The sequence below is a fragment of the Carcharhinus amblyrhynchos genome, chromosome 6, assembly GCF_965287045.1.
Source record: "Carcharhinus amblyrhynchos chromosome 6, sCarAmb.v2.hapA, whole genome shotgun sequence".
Taxonomy (NCBI): Eukaryota; Metazoa; Chordata; class Chondrichthyes; order Carcharhiniformes; family Carcharhinidae; genus Carcharhinus; species Carcharhinus amblyrhynchos.
In genome coordinates this window covers 48,372,235-48,396,436 of record NC_137329.1, presented here as the reverse complement: position 1 = coordinate 48,396,436, position 24,202 = coordinate 48,372,235, and the positions used below count along the sequence as shown (strand labels likewise).

General features: G+C 40.8%; 1 protein-coding gene and 1 non-coding gene across 6 annotated transcripts in view; both read left to right on the top strand.

The window, feature by feature from the left end:
* Positions 1-24,202, top strand: part of LOC145343907 (nucleosome assembly protein 1-like 4) — a 108,306-nt gene that overhangs the window by 60,806 nt on the left and 23,298 nt on the right. For all 5 annotated transcript variants that reach the window (XM_080190413.1, XM_080190415.1, XM_080190414.1 and 2 more), the window contains 4 exons: positions 2,295-2,434; positions 4,086-4,231; positions 16,419-16,444; positions 18,203-18,322. In XM_080190413.1, the coding sequence (XP_080046539.1) occupies positions 2,295-2,434; positions 4,086-4,231; positions 16,419-16,444; positions 18,203-18,322 (432 nt within the window). The remainder of the gene's footprint in view (positions 1-2,294; positions 2,435-4,085; positions 4,232-16,418; positions 16,445-18,202; positions 18,323-24,202) is intronic.
* LOC145344635 (small nucleolar RNA SNORA54) lies at positions 2,897-3,024 on the top strand. The gene has a single exon (XR_013886931.1). It is a non-coding gene; the product is annotated as a small nucleolar RNA SNORA54 (small nucleolar RNA).

The window sequence follows — 24,202 nt, the reverse complement described above, 5'->3', positions numbered from 1 at the left end:
ATAAAAGTAGGGGGGTCTTGCTGCAACTGTACAGGGCACTGTTGAGGCCGCAGCTGGAGTACTGTGTACAGTTTTGGTCGCCGCACTTGCGCAAGGATATTTTGGCCTTGGAGGAAGCGCAGAGGAGGTTCACTAGGCTGATACCGGAATTGAGAGGGTTGAGCTATGAGGAGAGGCTGAATAAACTGGGCTTGTACTTGTTAGAGTTTAGAAGGATGAGGGGAGATCTCATTGAGACGTATAAGATGATGAAAGGGATGGATAGGGTAGAGGTGGAGAGGTTCTTCCTGCTCAGAAAGGACAGCAGGACTGGAGGGCACAGCCTCAAGATAAGGAGGGGGGGGGGGGGCGCAGTTTAGAACGGAGTTGAGGAGGAACTTCTTCACTCAAAGGGTGGTGAATCTCTGGAATTCTCTGCCCGTTGAAGTGGTTGAGGCTTCCTCGCTAAATATATTTAAGACGCCGGTAGATAGATTTTTGGTAGGCAAGGGGATTAAGGGTTATGGGGAGAAAGCGGGAAAGTGGAACTGAGCCACTTCAGATCAGCCATGATCTTATTGAATGGCAGGGCAGGCTCGAGGGGCTAGATGGCCTACTCCTGCTCCTATTTCTTATGTTCTTATGTTCTAGCACTGTGAGGTAGCAGTGCTAACCACTGTGCCACCACATGACCCTTTCAGCTTACTGATGAGTACTTTGCAAATAATTACTTATGTATTATTTGTGGAACAACTCTAATTGATCAGTTGCTGTGTACGTATCTGAAAGTAATGACACTTGATGGTATACCAGCAGTTAATTTGAAAGGTCTCAGCTGAAAGGTCCCAGCCATGTTTTGAAATCTTTCTATGGCTTTGCCCCCACTGCCATCTCCACTTCACAACCCTCCTTGATTTCTGCACACTCTTAATTCATGGAAGCTCTACAATGCAGAAGGCCATTCGGCCCATTGAGTCTGCACCAACAATCTCTAGGCCCTATCCCCATAACCCCACATATTTACCCTGCTAATCCCTGTAACCTACACAATCTGGGACACTAAGGGGCAATTTAGCGTGGCCAAAGCACCTAACCTGCATGACTTCTGGCCTCTTGAAACATCCCCTATTTCAGTCACCCCATGATTGATGGTTGTGCCTTTGACTGCCTAGGCCCTAGACTGAAATTCCCTCTTCACCTCTGCTGCTGTACCTCATTTTCCTCCTTTAAAACGTCCCTCGTGACTCAATGCCACATTTTTATTTATAATGCCTCTATGAAGTGCCTTGGGCATTTTATTGTATTAAAGGTACAATATGCTGTTGTGTACAGTTCCACCAGCACTGATAGGGATAGGTTGGCCATGCTGAAATGCCCCTTAGTGTCTCGAGATGTGTAGGTTAGGGGGATTACTGGTATAAATACATGGGATTACAGGAGTCTGGATAAGATGCTCAATTGGAGAGAGTTGGTACAGACTGGATGGGCCGAATGGCCTGCTGTTGGATTTCATGGATTCTATGATGAGCAGTGAATCTTGTGTTTAGTGAAGTTATGATTCTGTGACAGCTGTTTTTACATACGAACACTTTGAACCACTGGTTAGCAATTTCCTTCCGTATGGCTGGGCCAACTGAGCTTGAATGCAAACACATGGACAGGAAATAATAAAGTTACTTTTGGACTGTGATGCAAATAAACGAGTTTTGAGATCTGTTGGAAATAGATTCTAAACAAAAATAATGAATTATCAGCACTTCTGAAGGAGATGCATGGCAAGGAAAAAGTGTGCAAAAACACACTTCTTGGGACCTTTGAGTGCAAAAGAAGAAACTTGCCCAAAAACATCACTGGCATCTTAATCTGGACCAGTGCAAGCCCAAGCTTGAGGTTTCAAGTCCAGATTGAGCACAGCAATACAAGTGTGGTATCAGTTGTGTCAAATGTATTGATGCAGCTATTAGCGTCTCATAGTTGAGAGTAATGGATGTGAGAGCAATATTACATCATTTCAGAAAAAATGTGAGCAACACTGGTTTTGCTTTGATATTAGGAAGGCTGTTTCTATGCCCATTATTATAAGGCTGAAAATGAACTCTCAATTTTAATTATCAAGCAAGACGTAGACATTTCTATTTAAGAGTATCTTGGTGGAAGGAGATGTGCATTATTTCACCATGTGGTTAGTACATCTTTTCCTTCAATTTGAAAACAACTCACATGCATTCAAGCTTTGAGTCTTTGGGGAGTGGAGAATGGAAAGACAGGTGGAAAAATTGTTGTTTAAGATAGTTATTTTACTGTTTTCTCAACAGAGTTTTACGTTAGAGTTTCATTTTGAACCAAATGATTACTTTACAAATTCTGTGTTAACCAAAACTTACAAGATGAAGTCCGAACCAGACGAGACTGATCCCTTCTCCTTTGAGGGCCCAGAGATTGTTGACTTTGTAGGGTAAGTGAAAAGTCATTTTTGACCTGATGAATAATTGTCATTGAAATTTGGCGTTAATTGACACGTCACTATGGTGTTGATGTGAAGTAAAAATCCTAGCAGTTGGACAGCAGTATCTGCTCCCTGTGCAAACTGCTGATTGTGCCTCTCATTTTCCATAGCTCAAACCAAATTAGCCAGGCAAAACAAAAGCCATTTAATTCCATTTGTGGCTCAAAGGCATCTTGGAAGCTAACTGCCCATTAATTGATATTTTTTATCCTCCAGTTCCTGAATCAAAGAATTCAGACAAGCACTTGGAAAAAAAATATTAAAATGAAGGAATGTGGGTATAGAGAAACTAGCTCTAATATGGAACTCGCAATGCTATGAGTGCGGTGTGCTGAGTGACGTACTTCTGTCCTGAAATTTCTTTGAGCCAAATGTGACCCTCCAGATAGTGTGAAATGAGGTTTATATATCTTGCACTGTTCGTAATCTGTTACTTGTCATTGGTCTTGCATCAGATTCCATTCCAGTGCTAAATTAATCCCAACAATATGGGTTAGGTGCTCATTCTGCTTCTGACCTTTTTGGAGTTGGGAACATATTTCTACTGCTAAGTTAAAACTTTACTCACCAGTTCCTACTTGTCTGAATATTTATTATTCCTAGGGGCCCATGAGGTTCAAACTGTTTGTCTTTTTTATATGTTTTATTTTTTAGCAACTGATGCATGTCAACCATAGCTAGTTATCATGTATAGACATGATATTAAAAGCAGATCCAAATACCAGCATGTGTTTTGGAAGGCAAGGCATTATGCCAAGTAATTTGATTACTTGGTTTAGGTTATAATTAAGCTTCATGAGGAACAAAAGCTGGAACACAAAAGAACTTTCAGGTGCTGCACCTATCAAATATCTAATCAGATTCACTGTTTGCCAAAGCGTACAGGAAATGATTTTATATCAGAATTGATACTAAGATAAATTTCTAGCTCTGTCTGTACAAAATTTAGTACTCTTATTGAGCTCTGCATTGTCTAAATTATACTCGAGCCCAAAACTGAGCGCCTGTGTTATGTGGCACAAAATAAAGACTCTACTTAATTTAATCGTGTACCCTATGTAATGCAATGCAATTGTGATCATTTGACAAAGGTCAAATCTGGATTTCTTTTTTAAATGATTGTGAGCTTGTTTTCCATCACTTGTATTGATCAACTTGTGTTAAAGAACAAGTAATGGTTAAATTCATGTGCATCTTATCCCATCCTGCTCAGATGCAAAATGAACTGCCAAACAATGAACAGCTGAGCAATGCTAAAGTGGATTTAAGTTTTTTGAAGCAAAAACAGAAAATGCTCAAATCTCAGGTCTGACAGCATCAGATTACAGCATCTGCAGTATTTTGCACTTAAGTTTTTTTAGCATACTTCTGGCAAAATTTAAATTGTCTTTATTCATTCAAGGGTGGAATGTAATATCGCTTTTGCTTAGAAAATTAATGAACTTGATGTTGGGAGGGAGGGAAAATGGAATGTACGTATCATAGAAATAACTCTATTGAAGGAGCTTACTAATTAGAGAATTAAACACTAATTCAGTTATCACCATTGTGTTTTACAGGCAAATTTTAGAATGAGATTAATTATTGCCCTTTTCACCAGGTGCACCATTGACTGGAAGAAAGGAAAAAATATAACTGTAAAAACTATTAAAAAGAAGCAGAAGCACAAGGGTCGAGGAACAGTTCGAACCATCACCAAACAAGTACCTAATGATTCCTTCTTCAACTTCTTTAATCCAGTAAAAGGTGAGGAGAAATTTGAAAACATGCAAGAGATTCTATACATTTAGGTCTGCCTAATTTTAAAAAAAAAGGTTGTTCTCAATATACTTCCCATGTTCATGATAAACTAAGATTTCTACAAAAAAAAATTTTAATGCTTTATATTTTAGGTTAGTATAACCCAAGTTTTTTAACTAAAAATGTGTTACTGGAGAATAAGTGAAATGCTCATTACATTCCCCCACCATCTCAAAGTTGAAAAATTCTCACTATTTGATCATATATTGTAAATACTGAGATTTTAATCTAAAGTTTAAAGTTATTAATGTCAAAAGTAGGCCCACAGTGACACTGCAATGAAGTTACTGTGAAATTCCTTGGTTGCCACGCTCTGGCATCTGTCCGGGTACACTGAGGGAGAATTTAGTGTGGCCAGTGTACCTAACCAAAGTGTCTTTTGGACTGTGGGAGGAAATAGCTCCAGCAGGAAACCCATGCAGACACAAGGAGAACGTGCAGCCTCCACACCAACAGTCCCTAAGCTGGGAATTGAACCTGGGGCCCTGTAAGCCAGCAGTGTTAACCACTGTGCCAACCTCAAATGTGTGCAAGAGCAAAAGAATGATGATACCAATGTAATGCAACAATTGTATTGGTATAGTCTGGATTTGAAACAAAAGGCTGAGATCTTTGGAGCATTTCACAGCAAGTTCTTGCAAATCTTGCTTCTGAAAGAAAATTTTACAAAATTCTGAATTTTGCTATGGAGAGTTGAAAACTGGAGTGTGTCAGAAGCTCTGCTGATTACATGGGGCCTTTCAGCACAGCTGTTGAATTTGGGATCATCTGTCAGCTTTAAATGCGTGAAATAACAATCCAAACAGCTTTGGGGCCTTATCTTGTGACTGTGGTGTGAATCTTGAATCGCACTTTACCAAGTGACTAACTCTAACACATGCATAATCTTCCAATTTTGACCACCAGTTAATTTAGGATAGCTGGAAGACTACAAAGATAAATGCTGTAATTTTTAAGCCTGTCCAGCAGCTGTGCTTTTATCAGCTCTAAGTAAACCATGTGGACTTGAAACATTAATTCTGTTTTTCTCTCCACAGATCCTGCCAGACCTGCTGAGTTGTTCCAGCATTGTCTGTTTCTACTTTTATTGTCTATTTGTTTCCCTGTAGGCTTTCATTTCATAACTTAGTAAGGAAACTGGAAGCAACATAAATTGCCATAACTATATTTAAAGATGAAGGTTAAACAGAAGTTCTCATTAGGTGTTTGATAGTAAATCAAACACAAAAAGGATTGTGTTTACAATCCTCAATCATTTAATGTTAAGGTAAAATGCCTTTTAAAATGTCGCACCATTTGAGTTAAGTGCATGAAAAATATTTTTTACATCTTGATTTCGTAGTTGAGTACAGGGAGGAGAATAAAAGATTGTCATTGTAGAAGGTGGCTGATTTTAAGCTACTATGATCTCATGTACCTCTGCAGATAAACTCTACTTAAAAAAACTTCTGCGTAAGTGAGCATATACTGTTTTGTACATTTGAGTAGTCGAGTGCCCTTACTTCTCCAGTTTACATTTGCTGTTCCCTTCCTTTGTGCCTAAGAAGAGCCTAATTAACGCATACATGTCAGTTAGACCCGGAGGCCTACTTCCAAATTCCCTGGCGCAGGTGTATGGAAAGAGGCTGGAAGATGGAGAAATTAATAAACATGTGGGAACAGCCTGCTTGTACAAATCAAAGCTAGATCATTGCAAGCAAGGAGAGCTACAGGTATGATGAGAGAAGGCTGTTGGAGCTACAAAAAGATGAAACCAAAAAAAGGACCAAGTTTGTTGCAATTTGTGAACAGATGACGGGAAGAGAACTACAACGCCAATCATTGTATCTATGTATTAGGTTCTGTGTCATGTAAATGTTGACTGTTATGAGTGATTCGTTTTTAAAAACAGACAATCATAATTGGTAGCATTGTAATGAGATGGAGGTGGTCTGCCATTGGCTGACAGCAAGATCTTCCAGTCCTGCTGCTATCTGGAATTTCCTGTTTTATATACCACCTGCCACTGGGAAATCTGCAGCGGGGGTTTGCTGTTGGCAGGATCAGAAGTTCCTGTCAGCAGGAACTTCTGCCATAGTGTTTATTAATGCATATGTATTGGAAAAACAGTCGGGCACGGAGCAATAATGGCTGAAAGATATAGGAAGCTGACTGCAAGTGAGGTCATAACGGTGGATTCAAAGCAGCTTTTAAAGGAGGGCAAAGATATAATGCAAAGTTGAGCATTCCAGAATGTAGCTGAAGCTCATAACTCATGTTAACTGTAGATATAGGGAGATGAAAAGCAGCCCAGATTTGACATATGGAAGGCAAACATTGATGCAAAAAGCTGGAGGAGGTTGCAGAGGAGGGAGATGTTGAGGCCAATAAAGGCTGAGGATCTGCATGTAATTTTGAATATGGTGAATTGTGGTGAGGTTGAAGAAGGCCAAAGTGGCATAATAACGCATCACAAAATTCAAGTGAAGTCTTGAAACAAGTTGACGTTTGAGGGATGGAATTTGAGAGGCCAGTAAAGAGAGGCGACAGTGGCACAGTGGTTAGTATTGCTGCCTCAGCTCCAGGAACATTGCTTCGACTCCCAGCTTGGGTCACTGTGTGCGTATTCTCTGTGTCTGCGTGGGTTTCCTCCCACAGTCCAAGGATCTGCGGTTAGACTGATTGGCCATGCTAAATTTCCCCTTAGTGTCTCAGGATGCATAGTTTAGAGAGATTAGCGGAGTAAATATGTGGAATTACAGGGATAGGGCCTAGCTGTGATTGTGGTTGTTGCAGACTTGATGGGACAAATGGTCTCTTGCACTGTAGGAATTCTGAGAGTGTTGGGGTAATTGAGCTTCCAGCATTTAAGTATGTGTAGCATATTGAGTTAGCAGTGGACAGGCAAATGAACTATTTAGGCAGAATTTGGTGATAGCAGTTTCTTGGCCTGGTTTGTCTTCAGACAGAAACCAAACAGAATGGAATCGACCAGAATACAGAATTTTTGGTGCAAATTGAACACAAATTCAGTTTTGCTAATGTTTAACTGAAGTGGCTGCTTGCTCATCAGTGAATTCCTGTCTTAGTTGGCTAAGACAATAATGGTCATGGAGTTAATGATGGCAAAAGTTAAGTCTGGACATTGTCAGCATACATGTGAAAGCTATATGAATGATGGATCCAAGGGAAGCATATAGCCATGGAGATAAAAAGCCAAAAGATGAAAATGCAGCGTCTTATGATCTGGCTTGGTCATGGGGGAAAAAAAACCACTAGCTGCTATACGACTGCATTAGAATAACAGAACAAAAGCCCATTTGGTCATTGCCCTATAAGGAAGGAAATGCAGGAAATTGGAGGGGGCTGCTGTGTTAAATACATGGTGAGAAATATAAGTAGGTACAGCATACCAAATTCCCCTCCAATTTGATTTTCAAGTTTGCTGACGACGCTACCATAGTGGGACAGATCTCAAACAATGACGAGGCAGTGTACAGAATGAGATAGAGAATTTGATGAACTGGGGCGGCGACAATAACCTCTCCATCAGTGTCAGTAAAAGGAAGGAGATTGTCATTGATTTCGGGAAGTGTTGAGGAGACTATGCCCCTGTCTACATCAACGGGGACAAAGCAGAAAGGGTCAAGAGCTTTACATTTTTGTGTCCAAATCACCAACAACCTGTCCTTGTTCTCCCATGCTGACATAATAGTTAAGAAAGCCCACCAACGCCTCTATTTTCTCAGAAGACTAAAGAAATTTGGCATGTCAGCTACGACTGTCTCCAACTTTTATAGATGCACGATAGAAAGCATTCTTTCTGGTTGTATCACAGCTTGGTATGCTCCTGTTCTGCACAAGACTGCAAGAAACTACAAAAGATCGTGAATGTAGCCCAATCCATCACGCAAACCAGCCTCCCATCCATTGACTCTGTCCATACTTTGTGCTGCCTCAGCAAAGCAGCCAGCATAATTAAGGACCCCATGCAGCCAGGAAAAAGATGCAAAAGTCTGAGGTCACGTACCAGCTGACTCAAGAATGGCTTCTTCCCTGCTGACATCAGAGTTTTGAATGGACCTATCTTGCATTAGGTTGATCTTTCTCTACACCCTAGCTATGACTATAGCACCATGTTCTGCACCCTCTCCTGTTCTTCGCTCTCTGAACAATACGCTTTGTATAGCGCACAAGAAACAATACTGTTCACTGCATGTCGATACATGTGACAATAATAAATCAAATCAAAGTCATAGTCTCAAAAGTTGTCATTGACTTTGCCAAGTACTGTGGTCGGCAAGGAAATTATGCTGGGCACTGAGTTGATAATGGTGTGTTTAATATGTTTGGGGACAGGAGGCATGAAGTTGATAATTGTAGAGCATAGCGGGATCATAGTTGCTTCAGCATTGGGTTGGATGGCAAAGAGTAGATACGTATGAAGGTATAAATTAGGAGCAGGACATTTAGCCCCTTGAGCCTGCTCCACCATTTGATAAGATCATGATCTGAATGTGGCTTCAACTCTTTCTTTCCTCTCTATTTCCTATAGCCATGTCTATCAATAGCCTATCTAACTCTGCTTAAAAGTATTCAATGACCTTGCCTTGACTGCTGTCTAGGGAGAAAGAATTCCACAGATAACGACCCTCAGAAATTCTTCTCATCATCTTAAGGGACAAACCCTTATTTTTAAACTGTCACCTGGTTCTAGTCTGTCCCACAAGAGGAAACATCCTCTCAGCATCTGTCTTGTCAAACCTCAGGACTTAGTATGCTTCAGTAAGATTACCTTTCATTCTTCTGAACTCCGGTGTATATGGGTTTTATCCTTTCCTCATATGATAACCTCTTGATATCAGGATTCAATTGAATTAATATTCTCAACTGCTTCTCATTGCAGTTGCGTCCTTCCTTACATAAGGAGACCAACTGTATACCCAGTAATCCAGATGCTATCTCTCCGATGCCATGAACAACTGAAGGACAAACTCCTTCTACTTTTTTTGTGTTTTAATAGAATATCTATTCAGAACCTGTCAATATTTTACTGGTATTGCTGAACAGAACCTTACAACCCAGAAATTTACGGATGGCAGATTTGTGCCCAAACATTAGCTTTAGACCTACATACATTTGACCGATGTGCAAACCTATGGATTCAAATTCTCTTCTCTTGTGTCTCATTACCCAGTCAGAAGAGTCATGAAATACGGTGGTATATTTGAGGCTGGGATGTATATTGCAGTATATCTGAGGTGATTGCTGCAAATGTAATATTTAGTGTTGTGTAGAACAGAAATAGTGAATTCTGCTTATTTAATACTTCCCTGTTTAATAAAGAAGCATATTTGCTCTTTTATTTTAAATGCTCCGCCTTTGAGAGAGACAGGGTTGGATGAGCCTTACTACTGGGCTATCTCAGTGACAGAATTACATGTTTGAATTGATCAGCCAATCGTCGAGGCATATGACCTACAGACCGAGCATTATACTGGCACAGAAATTCATATGATTCATGCAATGCCAGGTGTGCAGGCTACGCATCTCAATGATTGGCTGATGATACCAAACAAAAATCATCCAGTGGTTCATAATAGATTGTTTATGGGCTGTATTCTATCAGCCCAATGTTGGAAAACCCACAACAAAATATCTATTAGATGTGATTCCCGCATTTGGGCACCATTTACTGAACAATCCTGAGCCTGCAAATAGCTACAGTAATAAACTTAAGATGGTCAAGCTCATGAGGTGGCCCATTTCTGCTTGTTCAGAGTGACATATATTCAGAGGCCTGTTCTGTTAAGGGTGCAGGGGTAGGAGAAATTACAATGTCTAAAGTAAAAGAGAGGGTACGGGCGCAGGAAAATGTTGAGGATGTCCCAATAATAAAGGGTGTGGGGGGCATGAGAAAGGTTGGTAGTGTTCCTGCAAATAGGGCTCAGATGAAGGCTGGGATAACGACACTTTACCTGAATACACGAAGCATTAGGAACAAAGTGAATGAGCTGGTGGCGCAGATCAGCACAAATGGATATGATCTGGTGGCCATTACGGAAATGTGGTTGCAGGGTGACAGGGGCTGGGAGCTGAATGTCCAGGGGCATCAAGTGTTTAGGAAGGATAGAAGGGAGGAAAAGAGGGGTGGGGGGTAGCTCTGCTGATTAAGGATAATATCAGGGCGGTAGTAAGGGAAGATATAGGCTCCAAAGAGCAGAACGTGGAATCATTGTGGATGGAGATAAGGAACAGTAAGCGAAGGAAGATGCTGGTGGGTGTGGTCTATAGGCCCCCAAATAATAACTTGGAGGTGCGGCGGGCTATAAAAAAGCAAATAAATGATGCGTGCAGAAAATGGAATGGCGATGATTATGGGGGATTTCAATCTGCAGATTGATTGGTTGACCCGTTGGATGTAGTGGGCTTGAAGAGTTCTTGGAATGCTGTAGAGAGAGTTTCCTTGAACAGTGTGTGACGGAGCCGACGAGGGAGCGAGCTATCTTAGATCTGGTGTTGTGTAACGAGGCAGGAAGAATTAGGGATCTTGTTGTGAGGGATCCTCTTGGGACGATCATTGTGTGGTTGAGTTTTTGATGCAGATGGAGGATGAGAAAGTAGGGTCCCGGACCTGTGTCCTCTGTTTGAACAGAGAGAGTACGATAGGATGAGAGAGGAATTGGCAAATGTAGATTGGGGGCGCAGATTGGTCGGTAGGACGACTGAGGAACAGTGGAGGATCTTTAAGGAGATCTTTTTCGGTGCTCAGCAGAAATATATTCCGATGGTAAAGAAGGAATGTAGGAGAAGGGATAATCAGCCGTGGTTATCGAAGGAAATAAAGGAGAGTATTAAATTAAAAGCTGATGCGTTCAGAGTGGCTAAAAGTAGTGGGCGAGTAGAAGATTGGGAGAGGTTTAAAAATCAACAAAGAATGACTAAGAAGTTGATAAAGGAAGGATAGACTATGAAGCTAAACTATCATTAAATATAAAAACGGACAGTAAGTTTTTACAAATATATAAAGAAGAGGAGGCTGGCTAGAGTGAATGTTGGACCCTTAGAGGATGAGAGGGGGGATTTAGTGGTGGGAGATGAGGAAATGGCTGAAGCCTTTAAGTTTTTTGCCTCGGTCTTCACGGAGGAGGACGCAAACAGTTTGCCGGATATTAAAGATAGAAGGATGGTAGGAGTTGAGGGCCTGAATGCGATTACTGTCACTAGAGAGGTAGTGCTTGATAGACTAACGGGACTGATGGTGGACAAGTCCCCAGGACCGGATGGAATGCATCCCAGGGTTCTGAAGGAAATGGCAGAGGTGATAGTAGCTGCCTTAGTGATTATTTACCAAACTTTGCTGGATTCCGGGGAAGTGCCGGAAGATTGAAAAATGGCTAATGTTACGCCACTGTTTAAAAAAAGGCAGGGAATTATAGGCCGGTTAGTTTAATGTCTGTGGTTGGAAAAATGTTTGAATCCGTCATCAAAGAAGAAATAGCGAGGCACCTAGAGAAGAATTGTTTGATAGAGCAGATTCGTTAAGGGGAAATCGTGTTTGACAAATTTATTGGATTTCTATGAGGATGTGACTAGTGTGGTAGACAGAGGAGAACCGGTGGATGTGGTGTTTCTCGATTTTCAAAAGGCGTTTGATAAGGTGCCGCACAAAAGGTTGCTTCAGAAGGTTAGGGGGCTTGGAGTTGGGGGTAAGGTGTTAGCGTGGATAAGAGGATTGGTTGCCTAATAGGAGGCAGAGAGTTGGTATCAATGTGTGCTATTCTGATTGGCGGTTGGTGACTAGTGGAGTGCCGCAGGGATCGGTGCTGGGGCCTCAGCTATTTACCATTTATATAGATGATCTGGAAGAGGGGGCTGAGTGTAGGGTGTCGAAATTTGCTGATGACACGAAGATGAGTGGAAAGGCAAGTTGTGCGGAGGGTGTGGAAAGTCTGCAGAGGGATCTGGATAGGCTGAGCAAGTGGGCGAGGACCTGGCAAATGGAGTATAATGTTAGCAAGTGTGAGGTTATCCACTTTGGCAGAAATAGTAGTAGGAGGGATTACTATTTAAAGGGCGAAAAGCTGCAGCATGCTACGGTGCAGAGGGACCTGGGGGTCCTTGTGCATGAGTCGCAAAAACCCAGTCTGCAGGTGATCAAGAAGGCAAATGGAATGCTGGCCTTTTATAGCAAGGTGGATAGAATATAAAAGCAGGGAGGTCTTGCTGCAACTGTACAGGGCACTGGTGAGGCCGCAGCTGGAGTACTGTGTACGGTTTTGGTCGCCGCACTTGCGCAATGATATTTTGGCCTTGGAGGGAGTGCAGAGGAGGTTCACTAGGCTGATACCGGAGATGAGGGGGTTAGACTATGAAGAGAGACTAAATAGACTGGGTCTGTACTCGCTGGAGTTTAGAGGGATGAGGGGGGATCTTATAGAGACGTATAAGATAATGAAAGGGATGGATAGGGTAGAGGTAGAGAGATTCTTCCTGCTCAGAAAGGACAGCAGGACTAGAGGGCACAGCTTCAAGATGGGTGGCGGGGGGGGCGGTGGGGCGGGGGAGCAGTTTAGAACAGAGTTGAGGAGGAACTTCTTCACTCAAAGGGTGGTGAATCTCTGGAATTCTCTGCCCGTTGAAGTGGTGGAGGCTACCTCGCTAAATATATTTAAGTCTCGGGTAGATAGGTTTCTGATGGACAAGGGAATTAAGGGTTATGAGGAGAAAGTGGGAATGTGGAACTGAGCCACTTCAGATCAGCCATGATCTTATTAAATGGCGGGGCAGGCTCAAAGGGCTAGATGGCCTACTGCTCCTACTTCTTATGTTCTTAAACAGCCATCAAATGTTCAAGCCTTGAGCCTTCTTTGAATTTCCCAGAGACATAAGCCGATGGTTCCCTGTTGATTTTTTTTCAATCAATCAACACCCTTTTTTGTCGGTAAATTATCGTCATTCAAAATTTGGCATTTTTGCATTTGGCCTGAAGATTCAAGATGGCAAGCTAATTTTAGGTGCATCATACTAATTCATGCTGTCCAAAAATAGAAACTGCATTTTATTTCCTATAATTAGCAGTAGCTTATTTGAAGTGAATTACTGCCTGAAAGAATTCACTGAAATGACTGATTTAAAAATTAATATTTGTCTATGGTGGGAACTTGGTTAAATACCTTGTGTTGTATCTTACATTAGGTTGTGCTGTTGGTTTTTATTGTAGCTTAAAATGTATGGCTCATGGACATGGTTGCTCTATAATGAGTCATCAGTGGAACACACACACCCACTGCAATTGAGTCACCCACCCAATAACTAAAGGTTGAAGTGTGGTTAGTTATATGTTGCAACTGTTCAAAGGTAGACTTTCACAACTGTAACTGTCATGAACAATCGGATTGGAATTTTTTTAGGAAGGAAGGATGGAGTGAATATTATTCATGAGCTCTAATGGAGATGCAGAATATTGTCTAATTTAAAATGGTGTACAGTAATTGACTATATCCAAATAATTTGCCCAGACATGATCCAGAAATGATTATCTTAGAAACTTGTGGGTGTTGAGTTCTCTTTTTTTGTGAATCATAATGCAATTTGCAGGTTTTGGAGAGTAATTAACAACAACCACTTTAATTGCATAATTCCAGTGACTATTCTTGGACCAAAGAATAAAAGTCCAGGCATCAAGGTGGTATATGCACCTGTGCACAGAAGTCTTTAACTTCATGCTGCTGAGTTCACCATTCATTTATTCATCTTGTAAATTTGAAATTTCAAAATTGCTAATGAGTGAAATCTGCTAGTAAGTATTTACAAATCATTATAATGTACAATTCACCTTGCAATCTGCTTATTCAAATGCTCCTTCTACTCAAGGAAAGAAAAGCAGACCATATAAAGCAGACAGTTCTGAATCATACTTTCTATACCACAAATTCTATGGCCTATATAAGAAATCTACTTAAATACTAATTCCTTTTAATTAAAAGCCATGCAATATAAATGATCCATAATTCTATTATTTTTGATCAGCACAGATTTGCTATGTTACTTTAAATTAACATTTGTGCTGAATTAGCAGTTTTGTGTTATTAGCAGTTTTGAGGTGCTGATACAAGTTTAATGTTAAGGTTAGCCAAATTCCTTCACACCAGACCTCAGCAGGCTGAATGAATAAGTATGGGCTGAATTTGAACCCATCATGGAGATAAAAGGCTAATATCTAATGCACTGTATCGCCTAGATGTCAGTTAGTTGGAATTTGTTGTCCAATTTTTTTTAGAAACTTAATCTTAAAAGGTACATTATTTGGATTTAATGAATATTTTTGAAAAAATTAACTGCGTTTGACTAAAGTCTTTGAAATTCACCTCAAACCAACAGTGAATTGGTTAAATTGAACTGTGAAAACTTGAGGCTTTTTAACTACCCAACTTAACTTGCATAAAGGTTTTAATGTTTTTTAAATGAACATTCAGATATAGTTTGGCTTTCTGTAGGAAAATGAAAAAGTAGATTTTAAAGATTCTCAACCATTCTCTAACTTCGTTTTGGTCAACTTACATCCCATTTTCCAACTGATATTTGCTACTCCTTTAATGTTAGTGTGTTGACTTAAATGCGACTTTGGTGAAACAGAAATTGTCACGGTACTAGCTCAATCAGAATGTTGATGATAGGAAACGGAGAGGAAAAGAGAGAAAGATAATGTTAATACTTGGTCTTGTGCCTGGTTTGTGCGTTGCCTATATTTATCGTATTAGCACACAATAGATTGAAACCTCCTTTTATCACATCATCATCACAGCACCACCAATATTCATACCAGTGCTAAGTCTGTTACTCAAATATTTGCTGGTATGATGGAAATGTAAATGTGAAGCCAGAATTGCAAAGACTAGAAATGTCCCAACCTCAGTTGCAAAACTTAATACATACAGTAAACATCTGGACCCCTTTATAGTGTAGAGGTTAAAACACAATATTTCTCAGCTATTTGTGCATTAGTTTAGAGTGTACTGGAAATGGACACTGAGAAAAAGAAATCCATTTGACCATGAGTAGTAGTGTGTATTGGGGTTTGTTCAAAACAAAAAATATAGACACGATCTTGCATTTTCAAACAAATAATGCATTGACTAAAAACATTAAGAGAATCTAAAGGGAAACGATTGTTTCCTGACCAAACAAGTTCCCAATGTGTTTCCACAAAACAGAAATACTCGGATCAATTAAAGACCACCTTCTATGAATCCTTCCAGAGGCGCTTCAGATGAAATGAACTAATTTTGTAATCTTGCCACTTTACACATTTAATTAATCCTCCTTTAATAACATGTTTCCAATTGTCAGCTTTCTCTCGCGCTGAAATGTTAGTGGAGTTTTCTTAAGAATTAATAAGACATTCTCCAACGACAAGTGGAATGCTAGAGGTGTAAGTGGAATTTGATCAGCCAAGTCTTTCTGTTGAAATGATGGAAAGGAATGCTATCATCCACAAAAGTGCTTATGAGAGAAATACTTGAACAGGGGTGTGTGTAACTTAACATGCCTGTAATTGCAGCAGTGATAAAGCTAACAGCCAGCAGGAAACAACAGTGCTTTGTGACTGAACCTAGCTAAGTAGTAGCCACATTAATTGCACAACTTAGCAGACAAAATAGGCATGTAGTCTACTTTAATGCCAGAGTTGCAAATCAGATTCCAATTAAAGAATGTGCTGGACTCTAGCAACTTGAATGTATTGGATAAATTGGTTCACTATCGTTTTCCATGAATGAGCTCTTGCTCCCATTCTTAAAGTCTGCATGAGAGCTGTTCATTTAAAAACTGGCCTAAAGCTAAACATTGGTTGCACTAATTTAGATTTAAGCCACAATTTAGTTACTGAACACAAAATTTCAAAATATCCCATTGAATTGAATATGGATTTAAGTGCGCAGAAAGATCCCTGATTCCAGCTATAACTAGATTCAGTTTGTATCTGATTCAGTCCTACGGGCTTCCAACCACGTCATAGGTTTTATCAGCACAATATTAACCACTCTCTTTAAGGAAAACCTTCAGTTTGTCATTGTCCAGCACATCTGCCCTTTACCCTAAGGGGACAACCAATGCAGGAAAGAAACTGACATTTTTATTCTTTATTTTTCAGTTTCTGGACATGGTGAGGCAGAAATGGTAAGTGCTTTTATAGTGCAACTGAGAAGGGGAGTTGATCTTTACACTGTAGATGTTCCTTAACTGGAATTAAATGCTCAAGGATATTGCTGTTTTTTTTCCCTTTATGGTTTTCTTGGCTATCTGTGCCTCCTATGCTCCGCCTTAAGGCCATTCAAAATGCTGCAGAGAGGTGTTTGAGGGAACCAAAAGAGAGAATGCTGAAAAATCTCAGCAGGTCTGGCAGCTTCTGTAAGGAGAGAAAAAAACTGATGTTTTGAGTCCAGATGACTTTGTCAAAGCTGGCGGAGGATTAAGCTTTGCATGCGGAGGCTGGCGGGGTGAAATCTGAGAACAAGGGGACTTTATCCTTGTTCTGGGAGGAGGGGGAGGGGTGAGATCAGTGGCACGGGAGATGGACTGCATGCATTTGAGGGCCTCATCGACAACTGTAAATGGGAATTGGTGAAGGTGTGATCAGTCTTCCTACAGGTGTCTAGCCTCTGTCCAACATCTCTCTGAAGCAATGCTACTGCAGAGTAATGTTGAGGTTGAGATATATTTCTGAATATTCATTTACAATCCAATTGTGTAGGATACCCTTAAATTACAAGCGAGGGGATTAAGGGTTATGGGGAGAGGGCGGGAATGTGGAACTGAGCCACGACAAATCAGCCATGATCTTATTGAATGGCGGGGCAGGCTCGAAGGGCTAGATGGCCTACTCCTGCTCCTATTTCTTATGTTCTTATGTATGACACATCCAAGAGCTATCACTTCATTTCATGAATATTTCTTCTTGGGAGTTTCTGACTACAGTGTGAATTTAAAATGGCTGCTCAAATACGATGGAATTTTTTTGTTGCAGCAGTGGAAAGATGGGTATATCATTGCCAAGATCCTTCCTTGATAAATCGTTTCAGTCAGCCATCAATTGCTTGTACGTCTTTTCATGCCCTTTGTCCTGTCATGTTATACAAGTGAGGCTCTTCAGTTTTCTTATGTCCTGAAGAGGTGTGGAGAACCTGGCTGGTATCTGTCAAACAAATCTTGAACTTATGGTAGCTTTAATTTTGTTGCGGATCCCTTCTTGAATTTCATAAATTCATAAGATCTAGAATCAGAATTGGGCTATTTGGCCCATTGAGTCCGCTGATATGTTCCTCATCCCCATTTTTTTTGCTTTCTCCCCATAACCCTTCAACCCATTACCTATTAAAATTACAAGTTCATAAGATATAGGTATATAAGCTATAGGTATATTTTCTTAGTCTCTGAACTTTTGAGTCAAGGTAGATACAGTTGTGGCTGGTTTTTTTGTATAAATCTACTTGTAGTTAGAGTTGGGATCAATAGAGTGCTTACCAAACCTCCAATTTCAACTGCAATTCCAGTGTCTGAGCCACACAAAACATAGCTTTAAGATCTCCTGGAGCCTAGAGACATGCTGGTGACACATTCAACACACAAAATATAAAATTCATTTTCCCTTCAGTATTAATCAATGTAATTAATTATTTTAGGCAGACAGTCTGGCAGTCAGATTATCTGTTTGCCTGTATGTCTTGTTGGTGAGGTAATTCTGCAAGTTGTTCAGCCTCACCTGGGATTTCACTTGTGGTTCATGAGCAAAAGCTTTCTTTTGGAATAGTAATTTTTTAACCCCTAGATGGAAACATTTTATCTGGAACTTACTGTAAATAATATTGTATCATACAGGTAATTAGTTATATTGCACACAATAAAATAGTTGCAACAGAATTTTATCTTGTTTCCTAGGATGAAGATTCCGAGTTTAACTTGGCTACGGATTTTGAAATTGGCCACTTTTTCCGTGAACGGATAGTCCCTCGAGCGGTTCTGTATTTCACTGGAGAAGCTATAGATGATGATGAGGATGTGAGTACATTGCTAATTTATGACCAGTTATTTTTGGTAAGTTATCAGAAGAAAAGCAATGTAACAGTCGAAGCTAAGCTGAAATTATCATTGAGTCACTACAGTGTAGTAGGCAGCCATTTGGTCCATCAAGCCTGCACTGACAACAGTTCCACCCGTGCACACAGCAGAAACTCATGCAGACAATGGGAGAATGTCCAGACTCCACATAGACAGTCAGCTGAGGCCAGAATTGAACCCAGATCCCTGGTGCTGTGAGGCAGCAGTGCTAACCACTGTGTCACCGTGCTGCCCTTGAAGTATTCACTGACCAAAACTTAGACTCATGCAGAGTTGAGAATCTGATAAAAATCAAAGTTTATTTATTAGTCACAAGTAAGGCTTACATTAACACAACAATTTGGCTCTATACAATTAAAAAGATTCAAAACAAATAAATTCTCTTGGATAGGTAATGTCAGTATCTCAGAATATTTAAAACTAATGACATTTGATCAGTGTTAATAATTAGTATAAGCGAATTTATGAATTCTGGTAAGTATACTTTTTTGGGAATAAAGAGAAGTACAGTGCAGGAACAGGTCCTTCAGCCCTCCAAGCCTGTGCAGATCACGGTGCCTGCCTAAACTAAAACCATGTGCACATAACGGAATCTGAATCCTTCCATTCCCATCCAATTCGTGTATTTGCCTAAGTGCTCCTTAAATGACACTATCGTACCTGCTCCCACCACCTCCCTAGGCAGCGCGTTCCAGACATTCATCACCTTCCTTCTGTAAAAAAAAACTTGCCTCGCACATCTCCTCTAAACTTTTCCCCACACATGTTAAACCTATGTCCCTGAGTACTTGACTTTTCTACCCTAGGAAAGAGCATCCTACTATCTACTCTGAGTGGCATGGACATAATCTTGTAGACCTCTATCAGGTCACCCCTCAACCTCCATCATTCCAGTGAGGACAAACTGAGTTTATCCAACCTCTCCTCGTAGCTAGTGCCCTCCAGGTCAGGCGACATCCTGATTAACCTCTCCTGTACCCCCTCCAAAGCATCCATATCGCTTCAGTTGTGTGGTGACCAGAATTGTACACAATCTTCTATATGAGGCCTAACTAAGGTTCTATACAGCTGCAGCACGACTTGCCAATTTCCATACTCAATGTCCTCGATTGACGAAGGCAAGTATGCTGTATGCTTTCTTGACTACCTTATCAGTAACCGCATTACCAGTTTGTGATCGGTGGACATGTATGCCCAGATCTCACTGTCTGTCAATACTCCTACCATTTACTGTATAATTCCTACATGCATTGGACCTTCCAAAATACATTATCTCTCACTTGTCCAGATTAAACTCCATTTGCCATTTCTCAGCCCAAGTCTCCAATCAGTCTATGTCTTGCTGTATCCTCTTATAATCCTCTTCCGTATCCATAACTCCTCCAATTCTTGTGTCGTCTGCGATCTTATCAAACCAGCTACATTTTCCTCCAAATCATTTATATTCATACATTACGAACAATAAAGGTCCCAGAAATCCCTGCTACCCAGAACTGCTAGTCACAGCTGTCCATTCAGAAAAGCACCCCTCTGCTGCCAACCTCTGTCTTCTGTGGCCAAGCCAGTTCTGTATCTATCTTGCCAGCTCTCCTCTGATCCCACGTGACTTTAGCTTTCGTACCAATGTACCGTAAGGTACCTTGTCAAAGGCTTTACTGAAGTTCACGTATACAACATCCACTGCCTTTCCCTCAACTATCACTTTCGTCACTTCCTCGAAAAACTCGATCGAGTTAGTGAGGCATGACCTCCCCTTCACGTAACCATGCTGTCAAACACTAATAAATCCATTTCTTTCCAAATGAGAGTAAATCCTGTCCCTAAGAATCTTTTCCAATAATTTTTCTTATCACTGACATAAAGCTCACCAGCCTGTAATTTCCTGAATTATCCCCGCTGCCTTCTCAAACAGCGGAATAATATTGGCTATCCTCTAGTCCTTTGGAACTTCACCTGTAGCCAATGAGGATACAAACATTTCTGTCAGGGCCCCAGCATTTTCCATCCTTGCCTTCCCTCAGTATTCTGGGGTAGATCAGGTCCTGGGGAAGGAGGAGAACAACAGTTGAATTTCAGTACATGTTGAAATAAGGGAAAGATATCTGTAAGGTTTTAATAACATTGAATTAAAATAGCTTTTAATTAATAGATCCTATCTACTGAAATTCCATGACTTTTTGAAGGATGTCTAAAAATTGGTGTGAAGTCTTCTATTTGACATTCCGAATGTATTTTGATAAAATTGCTCTTAAAGGACAGTTACTGAAAGAAATTGGCTGAAGGAATGAGATGCTAAGTAATTATTAGGGCTGATGTCAGCATTGTGGGTTAGGTAGTGGGCAGAATATTAAATGATGTTCATGTCTGGAGCCATCATCTAACTTCATGTATAAGCTTCAGTTTGCTTATGATACCAAGCATTGAGAGGTTGGTGAGGGGAGAGGGCATAGAGGCTGTTGAGGTAGCAGACTAAACAAGGTGAGTAAGGGGGTCAAGTCCCCAGCACTGGATAAGGTCTATCACAGAATACTGAGAGAGATGAGGGAAGAAATTGCTGAGGCCTTGGCCAAAATCTTTGTATTCTGTTTAGCCACAGGTGAGGTACCAGAGGGTTGGAGAGTGGTTAACATTTTTCCACTGCTTAAGGGGAGAAGAGATAATCCAGGAAATTACAGGCCTGTGAGCCTTTCATCACTGGTGAAGAAATTATTGGAGAAGATTCTTAGGGACAGGATGTACTCACATCTGGAAGAGAATAAGCTTACTAGTAATAGGCAGCATGGTTTTGTGAAGGGGAAGTTGTGTCTCGCAAAATTGAATGAGCTCTTTGAAGAAGTGACAAGAAAAATTGACCAGGGTAGTGGACATTGTATACATGGACTGTAGTAAAGACTGTAGTAAGGTTCCACAAGGCAGTCTACAACAAAGAACATCCCAACACGGGAAACAGGCCCTTCGGCCCAACGAGCCCGCGCTGCCACATCTTCCCACACCTACAGTGCTACAGAAGGTGAAGTCATATGGGATCTGAGGTGAGCTGGTAAGATGGATACAAGCTGGCTTGGGCATTGAAAGCAGCAAGTAGCAGTGGAAGGGTACTTTTCTAACTAGAGGTCTGTGACAAGTGGTGTTTCACAAGGATCAGTGCTGGGGCCTCTGTTCTTTGATATATATAAATAACTTGGAGAAAAATGTAGATGGTTGGGTTAGCAAATTTGCAGATGATACAAAAATTGAGGTGTAGCAGATAGCGAGGAGGATTGTCAGAGGATACAGCAAGATATGAATTGGCTGGAGACGTGGGTCGAAAGGTGGCAGATGGAATTTAACCCAGAGAAATGTAAGGTGATGCGATTTGGCAGATCTACTGCAGAAGGAAAGTATACAGTAAATGGTAGAGCCCTTAGAATTATTAGAAAACAGAGGGATCTAGGCATGCAGATCCACAGTTCCCTTAAGGTGACAGCTCGGGTGAACATGGTAGTCAAGAAGGTGTATGGCATGCTGGCCTTCATGAGTCGGTGTTGAGTATAGGAATTGGAAAATCATGTTGCAGCTGTTTAAGACTTTGGTTAGACCGCATTTGGAGTATTGTGTACAATTCTGGTCGCCATACTACTAGAAGGATGTTGATGCGTTGGAAAGGGTGCAGAAGAGATTTATCAGGATGTTGCTTGGTTTGAAGGATATTGACTATGAAGAAAGGTTGAACGAACTTGATTTACGTTGAAGCATCAAAGGATGAGGCGGGAGCCTGATAAATGTTTACAAAATTGTGATAGGCTTGGTTAGAGTGGATAGACCATCTTTTTCCCAAGGTCGAAGGGTCAATTACTCGGGCATAGGTTGAAAGTGAGAGGGGGGGGAAGTTTAAAAGAGATGTAAGGGGAATGTTTTTCTTTGAGGATGGTGAATACTTGGAACACACTGCTGGGAGAGGTGGTGGAAGCAGATTCTACAACAATGTTCAAGAGACATTTGGATAGATGCATGAATAGCAGGCAATAGAGGAATATAGACCACGTAGCAGTAAGAAAATATTAGATTAGAGAGGCATCTGTGTCGGCCTATTTCTGTGCTGTACTGTTTTTTTGTTCTATGATGTAAAGTGGCTTCAGTTTAAGATAAGAAACTAAGAGGAGTGACAATCCAACTCAATTGCCACTTGTCCAGAAGTTACAGGCCATTGTGTCTCTGCACTGTTCGTAACCTGTTGTTAATGATTCCTGTTAGACTTTGGGTTCCATTCCGGTGCAATATCAATTCAACAAAAACCATGGGCCTACAGCTGATCTGTAGCTTGATCTGGTCGGAGTTGAAACAATTTTCTTTATATTGGACTGTAGTCAATGTCCCAATGCCAGCGAATTTTGCTGGGGAAACATACCTTTAGTGAGGGGGGTGGTGGGGTGGGACTCAATTTCAATTCAAGCTCAGGGTGCTCTTTATAAAAATGGCGTCCAGTCTGTCTGGGCTTACTGGTGTGGTTAGGTCTTGCCCCCTTCAGAACAAGTGCAAAACTCACCACTTCCCAAAAAAAATGGCTAAGTGTGGGATAATTGCAATCTATTCTGGCGTGAAACACTGGTTTTCTTGCCCGAATTGACACTTGATTTTTTTGGGGGGAGAAATTCCACCCATTATATTTGGTCTCTGCTCCCAAATCATTGAGAGAGATTGTGATTAGCTGGGGCTCGAGCATGATTTTTGCATTATCCACTAGTCATAGCCTGCCAATTTGAGGATGACTTGTTTATTCCTACTGTTTTCTGCCTGTTAATGAATCTTCAATTCATGTCAGTATATTACCATACTTTCTCTAATTTTATGTATTAACCTCTTCTGTGAGACCAACTCAAGCCTTCTGAAAATTCCTGTAAACCAAGCATGACTTTCATGAATTGATGTTCAATCTGCCAATCACATTATTTTCTAAGTGTCCAGATATTTCAACTTTTATTACATATTCCAGTATTTTCCCTGCTACTGATGTCAGACTCAGTAAAAAGTCTGACAACACCAGGTTTTAGTCCAACCTATTTATTTGATAATATACTCTCAAGCTTTCGGGGTTAGCCCCTTCGTCAGGTGAATGGAGAGTTCTGGCCTCAGACAGAGCATATAAAGCACAGACAGTATAGAGATGTCAGACTAACAGGTCTGTGCCATCCCTGTTCCTCTCTTCCCTCTTTGCTTAAATGGTAGTGCTACATTTGTAACCTTCCAGTCTGCAAGAACCTTCCCTGAATCTATAGAATTTTAGGAACAGGACTGGGCTATTTGGTCTTTCAAGCCTGCTCCACCATCCAACATGACCATGGTTGATCTGGTTGCGGTCTCAGTTCCACCTTCCATCTGCTCCCATAACCTTTGTCTCCCTCAACTATCAAAAATCTATCTAAATCAGCCTTGAATAAATTTAAAGGCTCAGCCTCCACTGCTTTTTGGGGAAGAGGATTCATTCCACCTTCTAACAATCCTCTGAATGGGGATGTTTTGAAACACCCTTCTATAACCTCCTTAATAATGGATTCTAGTAATTTCCCTATGTGATCGATATTAGGCTAACTGGTCTATAGTTTCCTGCCTGGGGAACTATTGCTTTAGAAGCAATTGTTTTCCTAGTATCCTTTTCCTAGTATTTGTGGTCATTTTAAGTTCATGCCTCCCCCTCACCTCTTGATTATAAAGCATCTTTGAGGAGTTTTCTAAGCCTTCTCCCATGCGCAGGGACACTGCTTACCCAGCACCTCATTTATTTTTGTTTTTCATTATCAATTCCCCAGACTCGCTCTCTGGATGTCAAATGCTAGCTTCAGT